At 43.8% G+C, this 26,164-nt stretch overlaps 3 protein-coding genes across 4 annotated transcripts in view; all 3 read left to right on the top strand.

The window, feature by feature from the left end:
* Positions 1 to 11,789, top strand: part of myom3 (myomesin 3) — a 35,724-nt gene extending 23,935 nt beyond the window's left edge. Inside the window, exons 19-37 of the mRNA XM_062986001.1 lie at positions 2,375 to 2,501; positions 3,127 to 3,308; positions 3,496 to 3,610; positions 3,966 to 4,122; positions 4,223 to 4,329; positions 4,543 to 4,587; positions 5,355 to 5,494; positions 5,655 to 5,799; positions 6,513 to 6,572; positions 6,852 to 6,919; positions 7,725 to 7,829; positions 7,913 to 8,000; positions 8,600 to 8,638; positions 8,736 to 8,841; positions 8,945 to 9,108; positions 9,692 to 9,728; positions 10,114 to 10,136; positions 10,973 to 11,028; positions 11,115 to 11,789. Coding sequence (XP_062842071.1) covers positions 2,375 to 2,501; positions 3,127 to 3,308; positions 3,496 to 3,610; positions 3,966 to 4,122; positions 4,223 to 4,329; positions 4,543 to 4,587; positions 5,355 to 5,494; positions 5,655 to 5,799; positions 6,513 to 6,572; positions 6,852 to 6,919; positions 7,725 to 7,829; positions 7,913 to 8,000; positions 8,600 to 8,638; positions 8,736 to 8,841; positions 8,945 to 9,108; positions 9,692 to 9,728; positions 10,114 to 10,136; positions 10,973 to 11,028; positions 11,115 to 11,381 — 2,031 coding nt within the window. The 3' untranslated portion in view covers positions 11,382 to 11,789. The remainder of the gene's footprint in view (positions 1 to 2,374; positions 2,502 to 3,126; positions 3,309 to 3,495; positions 3,611 to 3,965; positions 4,123 to 4,222; positions 4,330 to 4,542; positions 4,588 to 5,354; positions 5,495 to 5,654; positions 5,800 to 6,512; positions 6,573 to 6,851; positions 6,920 to 7,724; positions 7,830 to 7,912; positions 8,001 to 8,599; positions 8,639 to 8,735; positions 8,842 to 8,944; positions 9,109 to 9,691; positions 9,729 to 10,113; positions 10,137 to 10,972; positions 11,029 to 11,114) is intronic.
* A 1,759-nt stretch (positions 11,790 to 13,548) lies between these two features.
* On the top strand, positions 13,549 to 15,806 carry fabp10a (fatty acid binding protein 10a, liver basic). Its single transcript, XM_062986002.1, has 4 exons — positions 13,549 to 13,661; positions 13,755 to 13,927; positions 14,571 to 14,660; positions 15,688 to 15,806. Exons 1-4 carry the CDS (start codon positions 13,595 to 13,597, stop codon positions 15,736 to 15,738), a joined length of 381 nt encoding a protein of 126 aa, XP_062842072.1. The 5' UTR covers positions 13,549 to 13,594; the 3' UTR covers positions 15,739 to 15,806.
* A 1,821-nt stretch (positions 15,807 to 17,627) lies between these two features.
* srsf10a (serine and arginine rich splicing factor 10a) lies at positions 17,628 to 23,839 on the top strand. Of its 2 annotated transcripts, XM_062985779.1 has the most exons (6): positions 17,628 to 17,760; positions 20,053 to 20,157; positions 20,925 to 21,028; positions 21,113 to 21,287; positions 21,396 to 21,434; positions 23,020 to 23,839. In XM_062985779.1, exons 1-6 carry the CDS (start codon positions 17,696 to 17,698, stop codon positions 23,294 to 23,296), a joined length of 765 nt encoding a protein of 254 aa, XP_062841849.1. In that variant the 5' UTR covers positions 17,628 to 17,695; the 3' UTR covers positions 23,297 to 23,839. The 2 variants fall into 2 exon arrangements, with proteins under 2 accessions (XP_062841849.1, XP_062841850.1); XM_062985780.1 differs by lacking the exon at positions 20,053 to 20,157 and having other exon boundaries at positions 17,673 to 17,760; positions 20,316 to 21,028.
* The last annotated feature ends 2,325 nt before the right edge of the window (positions 23,840 to 26,164 follow it).

Genomic DNA, 26,164 nt, shown 5'->3' with positions numbered 1-26,164 from the left:
CAGGTGTGCATAGGGAGCAGGTGTGTTCAATTTAGTAGTACAGCGCTCACACTCTCTCATACTGGTCACTGAAAGTTCCAACATGGCACCTCATGGCAAAGAACTCTCTGAGGATCTTAAAAGACGAATTGTTGCGCTACATGAAGATGGCCAAGGCTACAAGAAGATTGCCAACACCCTGAAACTGAGCTGCAGCACAGTGGCCAAGATCATCCAGCGTTTTAAAAGAGCAGGGTCCACTCAGAACAGACCTCGCGTTGGTCGTCCAAAGAAGCTGAGTGCACGTGCTCAGCATCACATCCAACTGCTGTCTTTGAAAGATAGGCGCAGGAGTGCTGTCAGCATTGCTGCAGAGATTGAAAAGGTGGGGGGTCAGCCTGTCAGTGCTCAGACCATACGCCGCACACTACATTAAATTGGTCTGCATGGCTGTCACCCCAGAAGGAAGCCTCTTCTGAAGTCTCTACACAAGAAAGCCCGCAAACAGTTTGCTGAAGACATGTCAACAAAGGACATGGATTACTGGAACCATGTCCTATGGTCTGATGAGACCAAGATTAATTTGTTTGGTTCAGATGGTCTCAAGCATGTGTGGCGGCAATCAGGTGAGGAGTACAAAGATAAGTGTGTCATGCCTACAGTCAAGCATGGTGGTGGGAATGCCATGGTCTGGGGCTGCATGAGTGCAGCAGGTGTTGGGGAGTTACATTTCATTGAGGGACACATGAACTCCAATATGTACTGTGAAATACTGAGCAGAGCATGATCCCCTCCCTCCGGAAACTGGGTCGCAGGGCAGTGTTCCAGCATGATAATGACCCCAAACACACCTCTAAGACGACCACTGCTTTATTGAAGAGGCTGAGGGTAAAGGTGATGGACTGGCCAAGCATGTCTCCAGACCTAAACCCAATAGAACATCTTTGGGGCATCCTCAAGCGGAAGGTGGAGGAGCGCAAAGTCTCGAATATCCGCCAGCTCCGTGATGTCGTCATGGAGGAGTGGAAAAGCATTCCAGTGGCAACCTGTGAAGCTCTGGTAAACTCCATGCCCAGGAGAGTTAAGGCAGTTCTGGGAAATAATGGTGGCCACACAAAATATTGACACTTCAGGAACTTTCACTTAGGGGTGTACTCACTTTTGTTGCCGGTGGTTTAGACATTAATGGCTGTATATTGAGTTATTTTGAGGGAAGAATAAATTTACACTTTTATATAAGCTGCACACAGACTACCTTTCATTGTGTCAAAGTGTCATTTTGTCAGTGTTGTCCCATGAAAAGATATACTTAAATATCTGCAGAAATGTGAGGGGTGTACTCACTTCTGTGATACACTGTATATATACATATATATATATATATATATATATATATATATATATATATACACACACACCTAATTAATGTGTGCTATATGTGGTATTGTGATGAGAGACATAGGTGGTACTTGGAAGTTTTGGTTTGACAATGGGTGGTACTCGGTCTAAAAAGTTTGAGAACCACTGGTCTATAGGGTTAAACAGTAATAATGAAGTGCAATTCCACAGCGCCCTCTGCTGTCCCTCATACAGTGGTGCACCCGGGTACTGCAACCGACAAACTAATTTTATTTGTTTATTTCACTCAGATTTATCATAATCGGTCATATTCTCTTATTTACTGACTGAAAGTGTGTATTTCATTCTAATTGTTTCACTTGTGTCAGTATTTCAGTGGTTCTCGACCTTGGGCTCATGACTCCCGTGTGAGGACGGGTGAAATGCATCATGGGATGTTTGTACAAACGAGTAATGAAGTTTAGGGCGGATAAATCTAATAAATGATGTTTAAAATAGAAATAATTACATTAAAATAGAAAATACTGTGTTTTAATTCAATTTGTGGTTTAAAACAAGCTTAAACCAACATAAAATGACCAGCTAGGACCATTACATTTACATTTGCAGCATTTAGCAGCTATTCAAAGCAACTTCCAATCATGCCTGAATAAAATTCGAGTTATTAAAGTTTAAGGGCCTTGCTCAGGGGCCCAACTGTGGCAACTTGGCAGAGGGCTTGAACCAGCAACCTTCTGATTAGTAGTCCAGTACCGTTTCTGCTGAGCTAGCACTTCCCAACCAATTGTAATCCAAGAAGCACAAAAAAAGTAATTAGGCCCTAAATTAAGGTAAAACACAGCACACTATTGAACGTTGTGTAATATTTTGGCCAGATTTCAAACATTTAATACCATATTAAAGTGTAACTGGTGTGCATCAGACAGACGATACATCGTTTATTACATTAACAGTATCTGTATCTGATGACTGTAGGTCAGATTGTGTATTTTGTGTCTCTGATTTACTCTGATTTGCTCTCTCGGTCTCGTTAAAGGTCACTGGTCTTACAGAGGGACGTTATTACCAGTTCCGTGTATTCGCAGCCAACATTGTCGGACTGGGGAAAGCCTCTGTGCCCAGTGAAGCTTTTCTGTGTGAGCAGTGGACGATGGCAGAGCCTGGTGAGAACATAACAATTACGTTTATTTATTTATCAGATACTGTTGTAATTTTGTAGGCTTGATAAAAGGATGAAGGGATGGATGGATAGATGGATGGATGGTTGATTGGTTTGATGGATGGATGGATGGATGGATGGATGGAAGGATGGTTGATTGGTTTGATGGATGGATGGATGGATGGATGGATGGAAGGATGGTTGATTGGTTTGATGGATGGATGGATGGATGGATGGATGGATGGATGGAAGGATGGTTGATTGGTTTGATGGATGGATGGATGGATGGATGGAAGGATGGTTGATTGGTTTGATGGATGGATGGATGGATGGATGGAAGGATGGTTGATTGGTTTGATGGATGGATGGATGGATGGATGGATGGTTGATTGGTTTGATGGATGGATGGGTGGATGGATGAGCGGGTGGTTGATTGGGTAGGTGGATGGATGGTTGATTGGTTTGATGGATGGATGGATGGATGGATTAATGTACTGACCATGTGATTTATTTGAAGAATGGACAAACAAATTAATTATGGGATGGCTTAGAGATGGATAAATAAATAGTTGTACCAACCTTAACTAGGTATTGCACTTCATGCTTCACTCTTCCTATGATGCTTTTAGGCTGCCCATATGACCTGGAGCTGAGAGAAGTGCGAGGAGACTCTCTGGTCCTGTTATGGGCTACACCTTTGTACCAGGGTCAGTCACCAATTACTGGCTATGTAGTGGAGATGAGTGAGGGGGAGGAATGTGAGGACTGGACTGCAGTGACCCAAGAGCCCACCACAGACACCTACCTGAAGGTTATAATAGTAATAATAATTGTAATACTAATAATACAGTAATAATAATAATAATAATAATTGTGTGTGTTTATTATCTGTGGTGGTGAAACATCATGATACACTCCATAGACAAAAGTATTGTGACACTTTATAAATAAATAAATCATAAATCAATAAATAAATTATAATAATAATTTGTTGGCAGGTTTCCGGGCTGCAGTCGGGTCATACCTACCGCCTCCGTGTGTGCGCCATCAGCAGTGCAGGAGTGGGACGACCCTCCCTTCCCACAGAACCCATTAAAGCCCAGACCCCAGCAGGTGAGTTCTCCTACAGGAGCCAATCGGTGGACTCTGCTGGACTGTTGATCCAGATACAAACTGTTGTGTGTACGCAACCACACTAGGTAGAAGTCTGGTGGTGGTGGTAGGAAGAATGTGTGTGGAGAAGGTGTCTCCAAGAATATACGGTGCTGGCGCTGGTGCCAAAATCCTGACTGGTTCTGAGTTTTTCCACCACAAAGTCACAGCTTCTCAGCCAGAAGACCAGTGGAAACATGGATCCATTCACAGGAACCGGCACCAGCACCAGCAACTTTCCCAGTTGGTGGGAAAGAGATGTGGGTTTATCTCCAGGACCATTAAATGAATTAAAGTCATGTTTTGTCTCACTCAGGAACCAGAAATATAGAGATCGGTGTGGACAACGACGGTTTCATCTTCCTGAGCTTCGAGGCGCCTGAGACACCCGACACGGTCCAGTTTAACTGGAAGAAGAATTACAGAGATGCAATTGACGGAGGACGAGCTCATCTGGAGACCAAAGGAAACAGGTTACTCACAGCTTCCTCACTGAGAAGATGATGGTTTAGGTATTAAGACGTGAAGATAAGTGTGTGTGTGTGTGTGTGTGTGTGTGTGTGTGTGTTGCAGATCTGTTCTGACCTTCACGGCGGCCGCTGAGGAAGATCTGGGTCTGTACACCGCTGAGGTGACGGACAGGCCAGACGTCTCCTCCAGCTTTAACTTTACCGCTGACGGTAACGTCTGATTCTCACCATCAGCTTCAGTACAAACGCTGCAGAAATAAAATCGCTTCTTTAATCGAACATCAAACATTTCAGATTTTGGAATGAAAGGATTGTGTCTGATCTGTGTGTGTGTGTGTGTGTGTGTGTGTGTGTGTGTGTGTGTGTGTGTGTGTGTGTGTGTGTGTGCGTGTGTCTGTGTCTGTGTCTGTGTTTATCTTACAGATCTGGAAAAGCTGATGGAGCTGAGCTGGCAAATCAGACACCCACGTAAGTCCCTTCATCCTGGTAGAGGGTGGTCAATCAGTTGGTCAGTCGATTGGTTGGTTGAATGATATATTGATTTGATTGACCATTTGATCTCATCTCTGTAATTCTTCTTTGTGTTAAACTGGACCGTGTCGGGTGTCTCAGTGGACCAACAGATTGATTGATTGATTGATTGATTGATTGATTGGTTGATTGGTTGGTTGGTTGGTTGGTTGATTGGTTGATTGATTTGGTTGGCTGATAGGAACAGAATGAGTCTGGAAGCTAGACAGAAAGACCAACAGATTGATTGATGTATTGATTGGTTGATGGATTGATTGAATAATGGTTGGTTGGTTGATTTGATTGATTGGTTGACTGATATGGAATCTGGCAGGTGGACGGGCGGACCAAGAGATTGATTAATTTATTGATTGGTTGGTTGATGGATTAACTGGTTGATGAATTGATTGGTTGATTTGATTGGTTGGTTGGTTGATTTGATTCCTGATAGGAAGAATAAAGTCTGGCAGGTAGACAGACATACCAACACGATTGATTGATTGATTGGTTCGTTGGTTGGTTGATTGATTGACAGACATGTTTAGAGATTGATGTGTACTATATTGCTGGTAGACTTGAAGAAAAGCCATTATTTGGCTTGCAAAAAAAAGTCAACTCTCTCTGTGTGTGTGTGTGTGTGTGTGTGTGTGTGTGTGTGTGTGTGTGTGTGTGTGTGTGTGTGTGTGTGTGTGTGTGTGTGTGTGTGTGTGTGTGTGTGTGTGCAGTGATTGCTCTGCGCTCTGAAGGATGGCAGGTGGACGTATCAGAGCAGGGTAACGTGAGGTTGTGGTTACAGACGGAGCCGCTGTCCAACGCCGCAGAGCTGCACCTCATCCTCAACGACAGAGAGATCACCAGCACTGCGGTATCACAACACAATTCATGCCACCCCTGTTTTTTGGGTTCCTATTAGCCTTTTATTACTTGTTTTTTTACCCTATTTTGTTAAGCTTCATAACACATTCGTAACACTTCCACAGGAGTCATGATGCCGTGTTAGTAGCGGGTTTGTCTCTGATCCACAGGCGCGAAAGATCAACTTTGACAAGGCCGGCGGATTGGTGGAGATTCTGTTCGATCAGCTGTCGAAGGAGGACGAGGGCTCGTACACCGCACAGCTCCGAGACGGCAGAGCCAAGAACCAGTTCACCCTCGTACTGGTGGATGAAAGTACGTCCACACTGAGTTATTACTGCGGTAGCTTAATGCAGGAGTGCTGTACTGAATTATGGAGGATTCTAGGGGTCCTCAGACATACACTATATGGACAAAAGTATTCGGACGCCGCTTTTATTTACTAAATTCATGTGTTTCAGACACATTCGCTAACAGGTGTAATGACTCAATGATACAAAGGAAATAACATGCTTCCAACAGTTTAGGGAAGGCCCCAGTGCACAAAGGAAGCTCTATAAAGACATGAAGCAAAGCTCGGTTTGACCTCAGCCCCACTCGGGGCTAAAACCAGCTTCAGTTTCTGTTCAGTTCAGGTTTCTGTTTTATTTTTGCATTTTCTCCCATTTCCTCCCGATTTAGCGTAGTCAATTTGTCTTCCGTTGCTGGGGATTCTGATTGATATATCTGCTTCCCACCAGTGCGCAGTCCTTGCGGATGCTTTCTGCACATACACCTGAGTCCGCTAACCGGGGTCGTTGAGCAAGGTTTGAAGACCCTACTCAATTAGTCCGGCCATCCCGCCCAGCAGACACGGTGGCCAATCTGTGTCTGCTGCAGGCACTGCTGATTGTGCCCGCTAGATGGCGCACCTGGGTGTTCAGAATCTCGGCGCTGGTGTGCTAGCGAAATATCCCTCTGCGCTACCTGTGCGCCCTCCTTGCTTCAATTTTAATCTGGATTGTTTTTTATCTGTTTTTTTTTGGCAGAGTTCAGGCAGACGCTGGCCAAATCCCAGGCCAACCGGCGCGACTGGAAGAGACGTTCAGGTGAGAATCCGCACGTTCATCACGCTCCTCTTCTTTAGGTCTGAACCTCAAACTCACTTAATTACTTTAGATTAGAAACGTCTTCTGTATATATTATAGTGTTTTTTATCTACACTATGTATGTTGTGTTGTTTTGCACTTGTGTTCTGTGTTGCACCCTGATCCTGGTCCCAGTCCTGGAGGAACGTTGTTTCGTTTCAGTATGTACCTGTACAGAGCTGAAATGAAAATAAAGCCTCTCTTGAACGAAACGTTTTGTTTTGTCTTGTTTTCTAACAGGACCTTATTTTGAGGAGTTCTTATCTTGGACTGTGACGGAGGATTGTGAGCTGGTTATGAAATGCAAGGTCAGAAATCAGTCGTCCATCCACTGGGGATCAAACGATACTTACGATACACAGTTTTTCCAAAAGTATTTGGACGCCTGACCGTGAGCTCGTCAGACATCTGTGTGAGAAGAGCTTCTCACAAGACTCTGAAATACAGTAGGTCTGTGCCTGTTCTGTCAAAAGATGACAGCATTTGTATGTTGGGCACTGATGTTGATGTTCCAGTTCATTCCAAAGCCATTGAGTGCCAGACTGTTCATGTCTGTATAGAGTTTGCTTTGTGCACAGGTGAACGGTCATGCTGGGACAGGAAAGGGCCTTTCCTAAACTCAAGAACACACAAATTCAAGAATTAAAAGAGGTGTCCCAATACTTTTGCCCATATAGTGTATCATAATAGGTTGTAAAAATAGACAGGCACCCAGGTGGCACAGCGGAATTCTGCTAGCACACCAGCACAGAGATTCTGAACTCCTCGGTTTGAAACTCTCAGCTGGGCGCCATTTAGAAGGCATAATTGGCAGTGGTTAATTGGCGGGATGACCGGACTTTGTGGATGGGGTCTTCAAACGCTGTGTAAAGACCCTGACTGGCACATAGAGAGGCACCTGTGCAGAATGTATGGGTGGAAAAGGGTTCCACTGTGCTGCGCACGGGTCGGAGGAGGCATGAGCAGCAATATACCCACCTCGACTGCAATCAGGGATCCACCAGCAGCAGAAGACAAATTGACTACACTAAAATGGGAGAAAATGCATCAATAACCAAGAAAAAAAATTGAGATTTTGGTTTTGGTTTAATTGTATTGATTTTAAACCTGCAGGTGACGAATGTGAGCAAGGATACGAAACTGAGGTGGTTTAAGGATGGCGTGGACGTGCCGCAGGTCGTGTACGAGTCCGGAGTGGCAACACTCACTGTGCCACAGGTACTTGATTTACCCCGCTAAACGCGTGCCATTCTTTTTTTTAACCCAAAAATCTAAACCATCTTGTTTGGTTTGGACTCTAGGTGACTAAAAAAGAAGCCGGGGTGTACCGGGCCGTGGTGGGCGACGGGAGAGGAGAGGACGAGAGTGTGCTGGAACTAGCGGATCAGGGTAAAGAAAAAAACATTATTGTTTATTATGGTGCAAGAAGGGCCTGGGTTCGATTCCCCAGGGTCCTTTCTGTGTGTAGTTTGCATGTTCTCTTTGTGTGTGTGTGTGTGTGGGGGGGGGTTCTCTGGTTTCCTCTTAGGTTAATTGGAGATACTACAAATTGCCCTGAGTGTGTGTGTGCGTGTGTGTGTGTGTGTGTGCGTGTTCTGTGATGGTCTGGCGACCTGTCCGGGGAGTTTCCTGCCTTTCGCCCAATGAATCAGACCCACTGTGACCCTGATCAGGGTAACCCATGGTGAAACAGACAATGAATGAATGAATGAATAATACTATAAGCTTTGTAAGGGTTGGGTACTGGGTTGGCACAGCAGTCTGTGGTGCCAGTTTTGCAAGGCATTAACTCATATACAGTACAGTACCTGCACTAGACAGGTTCAAATGGAGATCCGTATCGTGCACAGAGAGTCACACATCTGTGCAGCGCCATCGATCAACCAGCAGAGGTCGTAATTGCAGCGATTCCCGTACAGGCGCCCGACCGGCTGATAGTACCGGTTTAATCAGACTCTCACATATACTTTGTTTCTCTCTGGTTTCAGAGTTCGAGCGGCTGCTGCAGGCTCTCAGTAAACAGTGCGGTAGGTCCTCCAGAGACGAGAAACGTACAAAATATGAATGCCCCCCATAAAGCGTGTTCTCACTCGCCCCGGTTCTGTTGCTCTGTGTGATGTGCAGCCCTCTCCGCCGGTCCCGTGAGGATCCAGTGCACGGCGGCCGGCTTCAAACTCTACTGCTCTCTCAAGTACTATCTGAGCTACATGAAGACCGCCTGGCACTTCAAGTGAGTCCTTCTTCCTCACCGGGGACCGGGGTGGGTTTTGTTTCGTGCTCTGCCTAGCTTAGCTTGTCGTGTTCTTTCTTGTGGTGTATCGTGCACGTACCAGAGAGAGAAGGATCGATCAGGACGACAGGACCAAGCCCGGCAGCGGGATGCAGAAGCTCTGGATCGAGATCTTCAACCCCACCGAGAATGATAAAGGGAAATACACGCTGGAGATGTTTGACGGGAAGGAGACGCACAAACGCAGTCTGGATCTGTCCGGGCAAGGTAAAACACTCCGTTTACACGCACGGATTCATTTCGGAGTTGGGACGAACAGTAAAACAAAAAACAAAGAATTTCCTGAAGGGGGCGCTAAATGTACAGGGAGTTTTTTCTATTTATTTATGCATTTTTCTCCCATTTTCTCCCGATTTAGCGTAGTCAATCTGTCTTCCACTGCTGTGGATCCCTGATTGCGTTCGAGGAGGGTATATTTGCTGCTCACGTGCCCTCCTACGCCTGCGCAGTCCAAATGGACTACTTTTTTGCGCCCGTGCTTCTGCACAGACGCCTCTATCCGCTTACCAGGGTCCTTGCACAGTGTTTGAAGACCCCACCCACATAGTCTGATGAATTCCCCACCCAGCAGACACGGTGGCCAATTTGTGGCTGCTGCAGACACTGCCAATTGTGCCCGCTAGATGGTGCCCAGTTAGAATGTGCAATACCAATTATGGCCTGTAGATGGAGCACAATTTAGTCGTCTTTTAAAATTATATAGTTAAACGTGTTCTTTCAAACCTCACAAAACAATTTCCATAATAATATGATGTTTTTCTCACCTATTTTTATTTCTCCCCCTCTAAAGTGTTTGCAGACGCTCTTCTAGAACACCAGAGACTCAAGTAAGTCCAGTTTGTTTAACCTATTCCACACTTATCCACCATTACAACCTGGTTCAACCTCAGTAGAAGTCTGTACACTTGATAGGGTACGTGTGTTATTTTATTTTATCTTCATCTGCCACGCCATTTATGGCCAGCAGAGGGGGCACAGACAAGTCGGTTCCTCTTACCTGACAGCCACCTCTTGTCGCCTCATCGAGCTTTAATTTGCTCCAGGTGGGAGCGTTTCTATACATCCTGGTTTCTCCATTACAGACTTGCCAACCTGCTCCTTCTCTGAAACCATGACACTCACACAGGGGTTGCTGCACTTTTCGGGTGTTATTTAATGTGTTATTATTATAATGTCAATTTAACATGTCGTCATGTGTTCCGCTTCCAACAGGCAGGTGGAAATTGCTGAGAAAAGTGAGTATTTCTTATAATATTTAAACTTCATAAAGCTGCAAATACAGTTTATAATTTTTTTGCAAAAGTTTAGACACTTCTGCTCAAACTGTTCTGTTGAACCTAGCCATTGGAGGCGCACATAGTGCATTTAGTGCTGGTCCCAAGCCCAGACCATCAGCAAGGGCACCCGGCGTAAAAACTTTACCAAACTAAATACACTATACAGCCAAAAGTATTTGGACACCCCAGGTCTGTGTGATCTTTTCAGCTAGAACAGCAGCCACTCTTTTGAGAAGAGCTTCTCACAAGACTTTCAAGTATAGTGTGTCTGTGGGGATTTGTGCCCATTGAGTCAAAAGATGATCGTGTTTCTATGGCTGGACACTGATCAGTTGATGTTCCGGTTTGTTCCAGAGCTATTGAGTGCAGGACACTGGAGTTTCTTGGTTTTCAAACTGAGCTTTTCTTTATGTATATTTATATTTTCAGCATTTAGCAATTGAGGGTTAAGGGCCTTACTCAAGGGCCCAACAGTGGCTACCTGGCAGTGGTGGGGGGGCTTGAACCAGTGACCTTTCGATTACAAGTCCAGTACCTTAACTGCGAGGCTACAACTAGCCATGTCTTTATAGAGCCATAGAACCATGGAACAGGAAAGGGCCTTCCCTATACTGTTGCTGCAAAGTTGGGGGTTTGTTACACCTAAAACACATGATTTTGAACATCAGAAGTGGTGTCCCGATACTTTTGTCCAGAATGAGGTGGAAGGATAGAAAGATCCCGTGTCTATCTCTGACAGTCCTGAGATGTAAACTCACAACCTTCTGGTCTTTAACCAGTGTTCATTTTTCCAGATCGTGCCCGAGTGACGAAGGGATTACCGGACGTGGTGGCCATCATGGAGGACAAGGTAATTATGGGAGATGATTCTAAAATGTTGATGCTGTTAGCGCCGATCTGATCTGATCTGATCGCCCGCTCGTCTCCGCCCCCCAGTCTCTGTGTCTGACGTGTTTTGCCGACGGCGACCCGGCTCCGGAGATGTTCTGGATGAAGAACGACAGGGAGATCCTCTCGGTCGGGCGCTTCCACGTGACCCAGGAGAAGAAGTGCTCGACCCTCACCATCGATTCCGTCTGCATGGAGGATTCGGGAAACTACAGCATCTTCGTGCGCAACACGTTCGGCAGCCAGACGGTGAACGTGACCGTGAGCGTGTACAAACACGGCGAGAAGCCGCGGGCCGACGCTGTGGAGCTGTAGGGACGAGATACAGAGGAGAAACATAAACAACGTTCTGCTGTGGGAGTGGTAGAAACCGTTTAGTCTCAGTCAGGTTCATTTAAATTTACCGTCAGCTGGGCGCCATCTGGTGGGCATAATCGGCAGTGCCTGCAGCAGATTCTAATTGGCCACCGTATCTGCAGGGTGGGGGCCGGACTATGTGTGGGTGGGTGCAGAATGCAGGGGTGAGAAGAGGAGGGCTGTACACGTGTCAGAAGAGGCGTGTACAGTGACGTGCTCTCCTCGGACACAATCTGGTATCTCTGAGCAGCGGAAGACAAAATTGAGTCGCTAAATCAGGAGGAAAATGCATTAAAAAAAAATTTTAATAATCAATTTCGTGTTTGTGTTTTAATCAAAATAAAGATGAAAAACATTTTTGCTTCATTTTGACTCTTTTGTCTTGTCTCTTTTTTTTTGACGAAAAAACGATGATGATCCTTGATGATGGAAGAAAAAAGCCGGTGGACAAAACATATAAGAACACTGATGTTCTATTTTCTATACGGTGTAGAAAAATACAAAATAAATACAAAATAAAAGTGTTAAATTGAAATATTAAAGATAAAACAGTTTGACTTACTGTCCAGTCTTTTTTGAAACTGGGGTTGCTCACCGGTCTCTTGATGATACAAGGTCGTTGATCCCCTCTACCACTGTGGGCAGGCTTCCCAAAAGAGCTGAGCCTGTTGTAGCCACAAATGGGGTCCAGTGGGGTTCACTTTAATGCCTGTGGTTTTGAACTAGGATGAACATCAAGCCAAGGGGCAGTTGTAGCCTAGCAGCCAAGATACTGGACTAGTAATTGAAAGGTCGCTGGTTCGAGCCCCACCACTGCCAGGTTGCCACTGTTGGGCCCTTGAGCAAGGCCCTTAATCCTCAATTGCTTAGATAATATACTGTCACAGTACTGTAAGTTGTAAGTTGGATAAAGGCGTCTGCTAAATACCGAAAATGAAATGAAAGCCTATACACTATACGCCCAAAAGTATGTGGACACCCCTCCTAATGAATGTGCTTTTAATTTAACATTGTGGCAACAGTTTAGGGAAGTTCCCTTCCTTTTTGTGTGCCTACACAGAGCCCTGATTTCAACCCAGGTCTTCTTTTCTGTTCCAGCATCAGTGCCTGAGATTACTGAGTCTGTTGACTGAATGGGCACAAATTCCCACAGATACACTCCAAAGTCTTGTAAAAAGGTTTCCCAGAGGATTGAAATGCTCATGCTTTTGGAACGACATGCTCAACAAGCTCACAATCAGGCGTCCCAATACTTTTGCGCATATAGTGCATATCTGTATTTTTTATTAGCATTTATCCAGTATGTAGTCCGGACGTGAAGTCTGTTCTGAAACCTGCTCTGCCGTACGACTGACCGTGGGGTCAGTGACACGGCGGACTTTTACTTTTCCAACGTGTCCAAACGATACGAAATGATAAGAGCAAAGAAACACAGATACACAGTACTTACTATATGGACAAAAGTATTGAGACGCCCTTTAGAATTATTAAATTTATGTGTTTCAGCAACAGTAATTGCTGGTAAAATGACATTCTTCCAACTTTGCAGCAACAGTTTAGGGAAGGTCCCTTAAGAAACTGACCTCAGCCCCATCAACAGCTCTGAAATGAACTGGAACATAATCACCAGCATCGCCCAGCCATACAAACGCCGTCATGTTACAACTGAATGGGCACAAATTCCCACAGACGTACTGTACTTCAAAGTCTTGTGAGAAGATTGCTCAGAAAAGTGCCTCATATAAAGGTCACTCGTATTTTAATATCGTTTGTTTTTGAAACGGGACGTCCGACAAGCTCGTGGTCAGGCATCCAAATACTTTCGGTCTGATGCATGGGAGTTCGGTTGCAGCTGAAGATGAGAAGGTCAAGAGTAGAAGTTTACAAGCATTGAATTGATTTTTGTCCAGTTTTAGAAGAGCGCTCTGCTGAACCTTTGACATTCGATCGGAAATCGATTTGGAATGAGGAGCACGATGATCAGACCCCGTACATGGTGTAACGCCCGTCTGTGCGGTCGCCAGCCCGATGTGATTGAACTCTGGGTTATCCAAACACGTCGTGTTAATGATTAGAGGAGCAGGAGGGCTCGTCCGGTGGTGCTATAAGTACCTGAGGGTTTTTTTCGACCTCTTGGTGAAGGAAACTCCAAACCCAGAAGATCAGCAGACATGGCCTTCAGCGGAACGTGGCAGGTTTACGCCCAGGAGAACTACGAGGAGTTCCTGAGGGCCATCGGTGAGTACCACACACTACTGTACGGTTATTTTTGGCTTGATGAGGCACCGTTCTGTATTGTAACGTCCTGCGGTGCCATGTCTCCTGGTTTAGCTCTACCTGAGGACATCATCAAACTGGCCAAGGATGTTAAACCCGTCACAGAGATCCAGCAGACCGGCAACGACTTCGTCATCACCTCCAAAACCCCTGGCAAATCGGTCACCAACTCCTTCACCATCGGCAAGGAGGCCGAAATCACCACCATGGATGGGAAGAAGATCAAGGTATCGCCTCCCTTCAGCGTGTCATAATAATATCATATAATAAGTTCAGATTTGATTCGATACACTATGACACCTCTTCTAATTACTGAATTTGCTAACAGGTGTAATAGGGCAGTTGTAGCCTAGTGGTTAAGGTACTGAACTAGTAATCGAAAGGTTGGTGGTTCAAGCCCCACCACTGCCAGGTTGCCACTGTTGGGCCCTTGAGCAAGGTCCTTAACCCTCAATTGCTTAGCCAATACACTGTCAAAGTACTGTACGTCACTTTGGATAAAAGCGTATTCTTATATTGTCGACAGGGGAGGCTCGGTGGCTCGGTGGGTAGCACTGTCACCTCACAGCAAGAAGGTCCTGGGTTTGATTCCCATATGGAGTGGCCCGGGTCCTTTCTGTGTGGAGTTTGCATGTTCTCCCCCGTGTCTGTGTGGGTCCCACAGTACAAAGACAAAATTGTCCATGTTTGATATAAATAAATACAGTCGACTGCATGATTAGGAGAATGTACAATGATGTCTACATACTTTTGTCACATACCAATCACTAAGCTCTTTAATACCTTTTATGATTAAATTTTAGGAAGAATTTTGATGCATTACGGCTTAATAAATGATGAAATTATTATTTCTGCTTTGTGTTTCTTCAGTGCACAGTGAAGATGGAAGAAGGGAAGCTGGTCTGTCAGACGGAAAAGTTCTCCCACACTCAGGAGCTCAAGGGAGGAGAAATGATTGAGGTGCGACCCTGTACCAAAATTCCTTCATATATATATATATATATATATATATATATATATATATATATATATATATATATATTTACGTCTAAATAATAGTGTTTGTTGTTTTTACCACTTTTTAGAAGGTCAGATCTCTTCAATCCTCCACATAATTTGAACCATGTTCTGACTTTTTGTGACTCCCGTGAGCTCAGCTGTAGGTTCCTAATTTCCCCGTGGAACTCTAGTGTTCTTCGTTCTTTGTGGGCTTCCAAACTTTCAAAACAATAAAACTGAATACTTAAGTTTAATGAGTACTAAAATGAGCTGCTTGTTTTGCACAACTGCAGTTTTATTATCGTTTAATAGCAGAAATGGCTGCAGGCTGGCGGACAAAAATTTAAAGCCATCCCGAAAGGGCGCTCACAGTTGAGGTCGAGTGTTTACGTTCACCTGTAAGTGTAAGAGCACCAGTAAAAACACTTCTAGTTTGCATTTTGTTTGAATTTAATACAGCGATTCGGTGGTCCCATCTCTTCTGTGGATAAACGTGATTCTTTAAACCAGTCGACTTTGTTCCATTGCTCTGAAGTCCAGTTCTGATGCCTGCATGCCCACTGTAGGGCTATTAACACTGGACAAATACTTATTGGTGTTTCGGAGATCCTTTACCCCAGATGTCCGGCCATGATAATTTGTCCCTCAGGTCTTCATGCTAATCAGATCAACATTTTATAGATTCCTCACCCTCACATGCACCGTCATTATATAATAAGCATTGCCATGCACTTTGTGGGGGGTCCTTGTGTAATATAAAAAAAAAAAACAGGACAAATATAGTTTAATTATGTAAAAAAATTAATTTAACAAAATGTGGACACATAAAGTCAAATAATATTAATAATTCAGCTATGAATATTAATGCTAATATTATTCGTAACAGTATTTCATTCCAAAAATGAGACTGTAACTCTGTAAAGTGCTGTAATTTGTTTAATCAGTGATATACGGTACAAATTAATACTTTTTTCTTGTTTCTTTCTAGACTCTGAGTGTAGGAGGCACCACCATGATCAGGAAGAGTAAAAAGATGTAATGAGTGAATCTGCTGAATTTGTGTTTGAAGAATCCCATCTTTTTAAATAAAATGTGTTTGCCAAAATACATTCTGCTTGCATTATTTCTGTACTCATGCTCTTATTATTATTATTAAGGTAGAATAATTGATTTAGTTGCTTGGCATCCTAGTCATTTTAATCCCCTGAAGTTCATATGTTGGTGTTTCTTACTTAAATACTAAAAGTCTCTGTGCAAAACGAAACCAAGTGCATTTACATCGGCTGTACGTTCACCTGTGCAGGTTGAGTGAATCTGACACTGACATTGTGTATTCGATTTGAATAGAAAGCCTTTATTTGCCATATATACAGATACACGTGTACAGTACAATGAAATTCTTTCCTTGCATATCGCTGGGGTCAGAGAGCAGGTTCAGCGCCTCTGGAGCTGAAAGGGTTAAGGGCCTTGCTCAAAGGCTGAATAGTGGCTGCATAACAGAGCTGGAATTCGAACTGTCTGTCAATGGATTGATTGTGTGTTCTAGAGCACTACTAAAGATCTGGGTCCCCCAAAACACTCGTAGCTATTTTTATAAGACGGGGCACCTCATGCCAGTCATGTAGGTATGTAAACGTCCGACTGGTTAATGCCATTATTATTATTTTTTTGTTATTGCTGTTATTGTAATTGTTTTTTAGGTTTTTTTTTACAATTTTTAAAAAATAGCAACAAAGACAGAAAACAAAGAACCAAATATCAAGTATATAATAAATCAAAACAGAAAATGCCAACACATTAAAGTTACATATGTTAATTATACTGTCGTGTCGTTAGCCCCCATCTCCCCAATATATGCCAAAAGGGGCTGCCAGATATTTCTCGGTGGACCCCCAGACAGTGCATCTAATCTTCTCTAGTTTGAGATGACTAGTGATTTTTGTAAACCACTGGCAATATGTAGGTGAACCAGAGTTCTTCCATTTAAACAATATCAATCTTCTAGCCAGGAGAGAGCTGAAGGCCATGACGCTAATTTCTTTTTTGCTGGCAGTGCCACTCTCCGGTACCATACCAAACAGGGCAATAAACAGGGATGGGTCAATTACTCTCCCAAATATTTTAGAGAAAGTTTCGAAGATTGTACGCCAGAATACATGGAGCTTTGGACATGTCAAAACATATGCAGTAGAGCGGCCGGGGCCTGTCTGCAACGGTCACATGTAGGATTTATGTCTACCCTAATCTTAGACAGTCTGACATTAGTCCAGTGCAGCCGATGCACAATCTTAAACTGAATGACTGCATGTCTTAGACAGATTGATGAGGAGAAAATTGCCCATATTGTTTTGTGCCACACTTCTTCTGATATAGTTTGGTTGAATATTATTGTCATCGTTATCATCATTTTACTTATTATAATGATCACTGTTATCATCATAATCATTGTTATTATCATTATTAGTAGTAGTAGTAGTGCTGTGTTTGTTGTTTATTTTATTATTGTTGCTTCGGTCAAGGGGGTGTGGCACGGTGGCTTGGTGGGTAGCACTATCGCCTCACAGAAAGAAGGTCCTGGGTTCGATTCCCAGATGGATCGGTCTGGGTCCTTTCTGTGTGGAGTTTGCATGTTCTCCCCGTGTCTGCGTAGGTTTCCTCCTACAGTGTAAAGACGTACAAGTGAGCTGAACTGGAGAGACAAAATTGTCCATGACTGTGTTTGATGAATCTTGTGTGCGCAGTAACTACCTGTCCTGTCATTAATGTAACCAAAGTGTGTAAAATATGATGTTTAAACCTAATAAATAAATAAATAAATGATTGTTGTTGCTTTGGTCATAGAACAAGAGAAACTGAGTTAACGGCGCATGCGCAGTAGTATAGCTACGCCGTTAGTGTAGACGTCAGGGCGCATGCGCAGTATCGGATTAGAGCCGTTGGCGGCCTGTAAAAGCTCGCTGGTGTTTGTCGCTAATTCAGTTTTATTTGAGTTAAACATGGCGCGCTATCTCCGTCCTCCTAACACCTCTCTGTTCATCAGGAATATCTCTGACGAGAGCAGGTAAGTTTACACGACGCCCGTGTTTTTCATTTTACCTTGACGAGCTTAACTTTGGCGCCTGGCTAGTAGGCTAACTCAGAAAGGCTGTGCGTACTACTCTACTACATAGTGTGTAAAAATAGAACGCAGCTTTGTGTGCGGATCTGCGCATGTGCACTATTTATACATACTACTTAGTAAAGTAGTACGGATTCTGCTCATCGCTTTAGTGTGTATGTTTATGTTTGCCTGGTCTTGTACGGTTTGTTTTAGCTTATATATTTACACGTGTTCTGTAAGTTTGAGCAGAAATGTATCTTTATCGGTTTTAAGTATATGTTTTATAACATTTATTTACTCAAACTGTGACCAAATAAGGTAAAGCTGGGCTAGCTTGGCTATTTTTAGCGAACGCTGGCTAGCCTGCTGAATTCATACACTGAATTATAAAATGTAAATGTACCAATTTTTTTCTCTTAAACTTATTATTAAAACTTATGCACACTTAATGATAAATAAATGCATACAGTTAGCTTTAAAGTGGCTAAGCTAGCCAGCTCCAGTTTCTCTTGACCACGTGGTCTACATGAATCCTGAATAATGCATTCAGGTAACGAAGTTAACTAATTTTATATGATTAAAAGCATTTAATATTTAGTAAAATATACCCATACATTATTAGGAGAATCTTCTGACGATGCAGTTTTAATATGGAACCTAAAATATATGTATAATGTGCACAACCCCCAACACAGAGCCAAAACTTTAAAGCAAGACTCTTAACTTCAGTACTGCTGGGCCAGATTAAGCATTTGAGGACACTTCATTAAATATTAGTTCATTATTCGTATAATTTATTGAGTTATTCATAACTCAAAGTGGATCAGTCATGTTTGGATGTTTTTAGATAATAGAGAAATGATAAAGGATCGCCAGAGTCTACCAAAAAGGTGACATCCCTCCCCCAAACCCCACAAGAAAACGGGATTCTCTCTGTAAACATTTACATTTTCGGCATTTAGCAGACTCTTTTATCCAAAGCAGTATATTGTCTAAGCAATTAAAGATTAAGGGCCTTGCTCAAGGGCCCAACAGTCACAACCTGGCAGTGGTGAGGTCTGAACCTGTGACCTTTCGATTACTAGTCCAGTACCTTAACTGCTAGGCTCCAACTGTTCTACAGAGTAAGACCTCTGTTATATCCCCCAAATAGTCTTTCTACCTGAATAAAGGAGCCTTTCTAAGTTAGTTCTTTTTGAAATATTTTTATTTTTAAAATCTGACTTATCCTGGTCAGGGAAAATCAAAATTATATCTTACAAATAATTGGTCCAAAGAAATGCATTTGACCAGAATATAGACTGATATTAAAATGTAATACCACTCCTGCCTTGAATATAACCATTATGTAAACATGGCGTAAAACATTTAAATAAATAAATAAAATAAATATCCTGCTCAGGGAGCCACTGGGTGCAGGGCAAAAATTCCTTGAACTGAATGCTAATCCCTTGCAGGGCTTGACCCCTGTCCCCCAAGCTCAGACGTAGCCAGTTGTGTCTGTGTAGACGCCCTACTGGCCGATAGCACTGCTGAGTTTGGTGAAGCGCCTCACTGACCCCGTCGGCTTTAGTCAAGTCTAAGCACTCCAGTCCTAGTATTTCATTTTAATTTCCGGCATTTAGCAGACGCTTTTATCCAGGGTGACGTACAGAAGTGCTTCCATAGTGAACGTTACCTTACTCTAGTTTAAGTAGACAACAGTCCAACAATGTAAATCTGCTTAAACCCTGTTAGAACCAAAGTTTTTTTAAAGTAAGAAATAAATAAGCGTTGATAAGTACATGTAAGCTTAGTAAAGAGTACTTCATTCACGTACATATCATTCACGAATATAAAACTGAGGGCTCGCATACGAAAATAAATAAAACAAAAATGACTGACTAAGACTATGACTTGGAAAAATAAATACATTTTTTTTTTAAACTTCGATGTTCCTGCCATGAATGTAACCAAACAAAATAATTGTTGTTAGTAAAATATTAATATGTGAATGGCATGAAAGAATGAACAGTAATAGAGTTTCAAGTAAATTTGTGTTCTTGGGTACCACTATATATCTGTAATAAACTTTTTACCCCTTCAGGTAAGTGAAATATGTTGGCGTGGGTAAAAACTACAGGGTAAATTCTGATTGTACTTATTATAACATTATAACATTTATTGGGCAGGTTCTTTTTTTCGTTGTCCATTAAAGGAAGAGAAACCTTTTGGTTAGACAAATGTATGAACTATGATTTCATGATGCTTTAGGCCAGAGGATTTACGTCGTGAGTTCGGCCGTTACGGCCCTATTGTAGATGTCTACATTCCCCTCGACTTCTATTCCCGTCGATCAAGAGGATTTGCATACATTCAATATCCTTTGTGAGCAGCGTGCACGCCGGTGTGTGTTTTGTTTTTGTGGGAGGAAACGAGAACTGAAATGGATCTGAAATGTAAAAAATAAAAAAAGTCTTGATTTGATCTGTGTTCTGGCCGATGTCTCCTAACTGCTATTTCTTCTGTTGTCTCAGAAAATGTAAAGACATACAGTTCTGGAGTCCGTCCCTCCAAAGAGTATTTAAGGGTAAAGGCCGAAGTAGAGTAGATCAAAGCCAAAGAGCCCGTAAGGATTCAGGCGCCAAGTGATAGAGGGGAAAGAGAGAGAGGAAAAGTTAAAGCTCGAAGATTCAAAGAGGAGAAAAAGAGGGGCACCCCGTTCCAGACAGAGAGGAAAAGAGCTAAAGATAAAGGGGCAAAGACAAGCGTGAGACCTCGCAAGGCCTTCTGGGAAGCGATTAAAGAAAATAAAGGTCAAGCTCAAGGTCAAAGCTCAAGCGTGTTTAAAGGTAACAAGTATTAAATGTTGTATCCTACCAGTTCTGCCTTCTGTTCCAAAGTCTTGCTTCTATGCCATGACGTTGATTCTGATTTACTTGTCAAAAACCAAATCGAAACCAGTAGCTGGATTTTAATTGTGCGATTTGCACCAGTCAATCAAATCAGCCAACCCCCTCCCTCCTCCCTGTCTCTATACTGTCCTCTAATGTTACGTCTGATTGGAACGAATGAAACCCGTTGGTGTTGAGTTGAATGTTCTGGCCTCAGTGTGTTACGATACAAAGCCTTGACCGCAGCGGCATGTTCGAGGACGTCCGCGACGCCGAGGACGCCCTGCACAACCTGGACCGGAAGTGGGTCTGCGGACGCCAGATCGAGATCCAATTCGCCCAAGGAGACCGAAAAAGTGAGTCTCCTCCCGTTCTGTTTCTCTCCCGCACGGTGGTGGTTTGTGCCGTTTTTAATTCCCTCCCTCCGTTCTGTCTTTCAGCCCCGGGTCAGATGCGGTCTAAAGAGAGGCGTTCTCCTCGCAGTTTCTCCCGGTACGACGACAACGATCGGGACGGTGGCCGCTCCCGCCGCTCCCGCAGCCGGAGCTACGACAGACGCCGCTCACGCAGCCCGTCGTTCGAGCGCAGGCCTCGGCGCTCGGACAGTCCCAGAGAGTGAGTCCCGCTCTCCATGACCTGTTACTGCAAGGATTTCTTACATGTTTTAATTATTATTTTTCACCTTTATTATCTTATATTTTTTCACTTGTCTCTCCTGAACAGACGCAGACACCGACGCAGCAGGAGCCGTAACAACGACAGGTGGGTCTTGATGCTTTTCTTGTTCCAAACGTGCCGTTCTAATGTACAGCGATTTAAAAATAGCAATTAAAAAAGTTCTGACCTTGGTGGTTTCTGTTCACCGTAGTTCTGATTGTGTGGTTTCGATCCACCTTAAAATTCTGATTGTGGTTTTGGTCCACCTTTAAAATCCAATCCTAGTATTTTCAATACACATTAAAATTCTGATTCTGGTATTTTCGGTCCACCTTAAAATTCTGATCCTGGTGCTTTCGGTCTATTTTTTAAATCTGATCCTGGTATTTTCGATCCACCTTAAATTTCTGATCCTGTGGTTTCAATCCACCTTAAAATTCTGAACCTGGTATTTTCAGTCCACCTTTAAGTCAAGTCAAGTCAACTTTATTTATATAGCACTTTTTACAATAGACATTGTCTCAAAGCAACTTTACAAAATCCAGGACCAACAGATACAAAAACCCCTGTTGAGCAAGCCGAGGGCGACTGTGGCAAGGAAAAACTCCCTGAAAATTACAGGAAGAAACCTTGAGAGGAACCAGACTCAACAGGGCCCATCCTTCTTGGGTGGCCTGGAGGATACTTTAAATAAATACACGATTTACACAAATCATACAAACAGAATTAAATGATCTAAAAGTCATAACTGGTAATAAATAGATAAACAATTAAATAATAATAGAGTTGTTATCCGCTCTAGTCTTCAATAAAGTCTGTAGTGATTTCTTGTCGTTGCAATTACTCCAGACCCGTCACATCTGACAGGAGCAGCATCGTTGTCCCGGCAGTCTCGACTTTAATCCTTAACCTCGGCGGGTAAACAGGTTTCCATCAGAATGCCCTCGGGGTAAAACAACAGAGAATGTAGTTAATAATGTACAATGCTAGTTGACAAACAGTTTTACAGAGAGTTTTAGACTCCGGCAGCCCTAATTATTACAGCATAACTAAAAGCATAACTTTAAAATTCTGTTCCTGGTGCTTTTGGTCCACCTTAAAATTCGGATCCTGGTATTTTCAGTCCACCTTAAAATTCTGGTCCTGGTATTTTTGGTCCACCTTAAAATTCGGATCCTGGTATTTTCGGTCCACCTTAACGTTCTGATCCTGGTGCTTTCGGTCCACCTTAAAATTCGGATCCTGTGTTTTCGGTCCACCTTGAACCCCTCTGATCCTGTGCTTTCAATCCACCTTAAAAATTCTGATCCTGGTGGTTTTGGTCCACCTTAAGGAACTGATCCTGTGGTTCCAATCCACCTTAAAGATCTGATCGTGGTGGTACCAACCTTTCCGACTGTGATAAATGTGTCTGTGTAGGTGCCTGACTGGCTGGCGGCACTGCTGAGGTTTGAACCCGTGTCTCGGTGGTGGTGGTGGTGGTGGTGGTGGTGGTGGTGGTGGTGGTGGTGGGTGGGGTGCCCCTGCCCCCTGTGGGTTGGCACAGAGCTGTAGTTGAGGGGTGCAGCAGGGCACATGAATGAGGATTTTTGGGAGTTTTGAGAGCCTCGTTTATTAGTTCTGTTCCTTTACTGTGAATGCTGAAGCTGTTCCTCTAAAACCCCCCACGTTCTCCTTGTGCCCCCCGCAGGTCGAGGCGGAGTCGCGGCCACCGCGTCGCCCCCTCCCGCAGCCGCTCGGGCTCGCGCTCCCCCAGCCCCGACTCCAGGCTAAAGAAGAGCAGGAAGCCGAGATCTGCGTCGGGCTCGCCTCACGCCCTCCCCACAGAGGACGCCACCCAGCCCAGCGGCACGCACGAGGAGGAGGACGCCCGACCCAGATCGGCCTCTCGGTCCGTCTCTCGCTCGGCCTCGCGCTCGCGGTCCCGATCCCGGTCGTGGGCCGGTCGCAAATCCGGCGGCCATTAGGACTGAACGTGTGATGTGATGCGTGTTCCTCTATACTGTATCTTATGTTGAGGGGGGGGCGGGTGTTTGTTCTGATGGATTTCGGGGGTTTAACAGATGACCTGCGTTTTTTATGCTCAGTGTTTAGGTTTGCTGGGATGATCTGGGGGATTTCGGCTGAGCTGCAGGGTTGACTTTATTGGGGGGAGGAAATGGTTTTAGAGCTCTAGTTTGATCAAAAGGAATGCTGACGTTTTTACTCATCTTTGCTCGGTCGTCTCCTATTCCATGTAAACTCGTTTAGATCAGCAGTATTTTTCAGTCGTCACTTTCTTCTGGCATCGAATGTTTTCATTTCGTGTCTTTATATATTTTTAGTTTTTTAAGCTCCTGTAAAACTTGGTGGGTTTTTTTTCAGTTGGTGAATATTTGCTTCAGTTTCTGCTACGTTACAGCGTGAACACGGTCGTGTGGTTCGTCTTTAACGGCGGATCTGAGAAGATGAACTTCTGTATGTTTTTTGGTTTGTCTCAAACTATTAAAGATATTTACAAAACTGCTAAAGATTTGGTGCTTTTTATCTTTGTTCATTTCATGTACACGCCCAGTTCTGAGCAGAGCAGCACCGGCATGCATTTTTGGTGTGCCCCTAAAAGGTTTATGGGATTTAATGACCAACATGTCGGTCATTAAAGCACTTAAATACAGTGTATCACAAAAGTGAGTACACCCCTCACATTTCTGCAAATATTTCATTATATCTTTTCATGGGACAACACTATAGACATGAAACTTGGATATAACTTAGAGTAGTCAGTGTACAACTTGTATAGCAGTGTAGATTTACTGTCTTCTGAAAATAACTCAACACACAGCCATTAATGTCTAAATAGCTGGCAACATAAGTGAGTACACCCCACAGTGAACATGTCCAAATTGTGCCCAAATGTGTCGTTGTCCCTCCCTGGTGTCATGTGTCAAGGTCCCAGGTGTAAATGGGGAGCAGGGCTGTTAAATTTGGTGTTTTGGGTACAATTCTCTCATACTGGCCACTGGATATTCAACATGTCACCTCATGGCAAAGAACTCTCTGAGGATGTGAGAAATAGAATTGTTGCTCTCCACAAAGATGGCCTGGGCTATAAGAAGATTGCTAACACCCTGAAACTGAGCTACAGTATGGTGGCCAAGGTCATACAGCGGTTTTCCAGGACAGGTTCCACTCGGAACAGGCTTCGCCAGGGTCGACCAAAGAAGTTGAGTCCACGTGTTCGGCGTCATATCCAGAGGTTGGCTTTAAAAAATAGACAAATGAGTGCTGCCAGCATTGCTGCAGAGGTTGAAGACGTGGGAGGTCAGCCTGTCAGTGCTCAGACCATACACCGCACACTGCATCAACTCGGTCTGCATGGTCGTCATCCCAGAAGGAAGCTGACGCACAAGAAAGCCCGCAAACAGTTTGCTGAAGACAAGCAGTCCAAGAACATGGATTACTGGAATGCCCTGTGGTCTGACGAGACCAAGATAAACTTGTTTGGCTCAGATGGTGTCCAGCATGTGTGGCGGCGCCCTTGTGAGAAGTACCAAGACAACTGTATCTTGCCTACAGTCAAGCATGGTGGTGGTAGCATCATGGTCTTGGGCTGCATGAGTGTTGCTGGCACTGGGGAGCTGCAGTTCATTGAGGGAAACATGAATTGCAACATGTACTGTGACATTCTGAAACAGAGCATGATCCCCTCCCTTCGAAAACTGGGCCTCATGGCAGTTTTCCAACAGGATAACGACCCCAAACACAACCTCCAAGATGACAACTGCCTTGCTGAGGAAGCTGAAGGTAAAGGTGATGGACTAAACCCAATTGAGCACCTGTGGCGCATCCTCAAGTGGAAGGTGGAGGAGTTCAAGGTGTCTAACATCCACCAGCTCCGTGATGTCATCATGGAGGAGTGGAAGAGGATTCCAGTAGCAACCTGTGCAGCTCTGGTGAATTCCATGCCCAGGAGGGTTAAGGCAGTGCTGGATAATAATGGTGGTCACACAAAATATTGACACTTTGGGCACAATTTGGACATGTTCACTGTGGGGTGTACTCACTTATGTTGCCAGCCATTTAGACATTAATGGCTGTGTGTTGAGTTATTTTCAGAAGACAGTAAATCTACACTGCTATACAAGCTGTACACTGACTACTCTAAGTTATATCCAAGTTTTACTTCTATAGTGTTGTCCCATGAAAAGATATAATAAAATATTTGCAGAAATGTGAGGGGTGTACTCACTTTTGTGATACACTGTACATTAAGAAAGAGTCGTTACATGAAGCCTGCGCCTTAAATGAAACCAAACTCAATGTCTCTCTATTAACCTATTATCTACTGTATATACACTATATTGCCAAACGTATTCGCTCATCTGCCTTCACACGCGTATGAACGTCTTAATCCACAGGGTTTAATATGATGTCGGTTCACCCTTTGCAGCTATAACGGCTTCAACTCTTCTGGGAAGGCTTTCCACAAGATTTAGGTTGATGGTCGACTGTGGAATATTTAGTAGTGAGGAAATTTCACGACTGGACTTGTTGCACAGGTGGCATCACGATACCACGCTGGACTTCACTGAGCTCCTGAGAGCGACCCGTTCTTTCACTAATGTGTGTAGAAGCAGTCTGCATGCCCAGGTGCTCGGTTTTATACACCTGTGGCCATGGAAGTGATCGGAACACCAATGATTTGGATTGGTGAGTGAATACTTTTGGCAATATAGTGTATCTATCATCTATCGACAGGCTGTGACGTGACTTGTAGGACGCCTTCCAGATCCATTTTTTACCCCCATCAGCATCGTTGATGGAAAACTTTCTCATCGATGAACATATTGATCCTG

The sequence above is a fragment of the Trichomycterus rosablanca genome, chromosome 23 (assembly GCF_030014385.1).
Source record: "Trichomycterus rosablanca isolate fTriRos1 chromosome 23, fTriRos1.hap1, whole genome shotgun sequence".
NCBI classification, from domain to species: Eukaryota; Metazoa; Chordata; class Actinopteri; order Siluriformes; family Trichomycteridae; genus Trichomycterus; species Trichomycterus rosablanca.
This window is presented reverse-complemented; position numbering and strand designations above follow the sequence as displayed.

Bases quoted from the DNA above. Each gene is read 5' to 3' on its own strand.
- fabp10a (XM_062986002.1), top strand. From the start codon at position 13,595: ATGGCCTTCAGCGGAACGTGGCAGGTTTACGCCCAGGAGAACTACGAG. The intron at 13,662-13,754 runs GTGAGTACCACA...CTCCTGGTTTAG, and splicing joins GGAGTTCCTGAGGGCCATCG to CTCTACCTGAGGACATCATC. The intron at 13,928-14,570 runs GTATCGCCTCCC...GTGTTTCTTCAG, and splicing joins TGGATGGGAAGAAGATCAAG to TGCACAGTGAAGATGGAAGA.
- srsf10a (XM_062985779.1), top strand. From the start codon at position 17,696: ATGGCGCGCTATCTCCGTCCTCCTAACACCTCTCTGTTCATCAGGAAT. The intron at 21,029-21,112 runs GTGAGTCTCCTC...TCTGTCTTTCAG, and splicing joins CGCCCAAGGAGACCGAAAAA to CCCCGGGTCAGATGCGGTCT. The intron at 21,435-23,019 runs GTGGGTCTTGAT...TGCCCCCCGCAG, and splicing joins AGGAGCCGTAACAACGACAG to GTCGAGGCGGAGTCGCGGCC.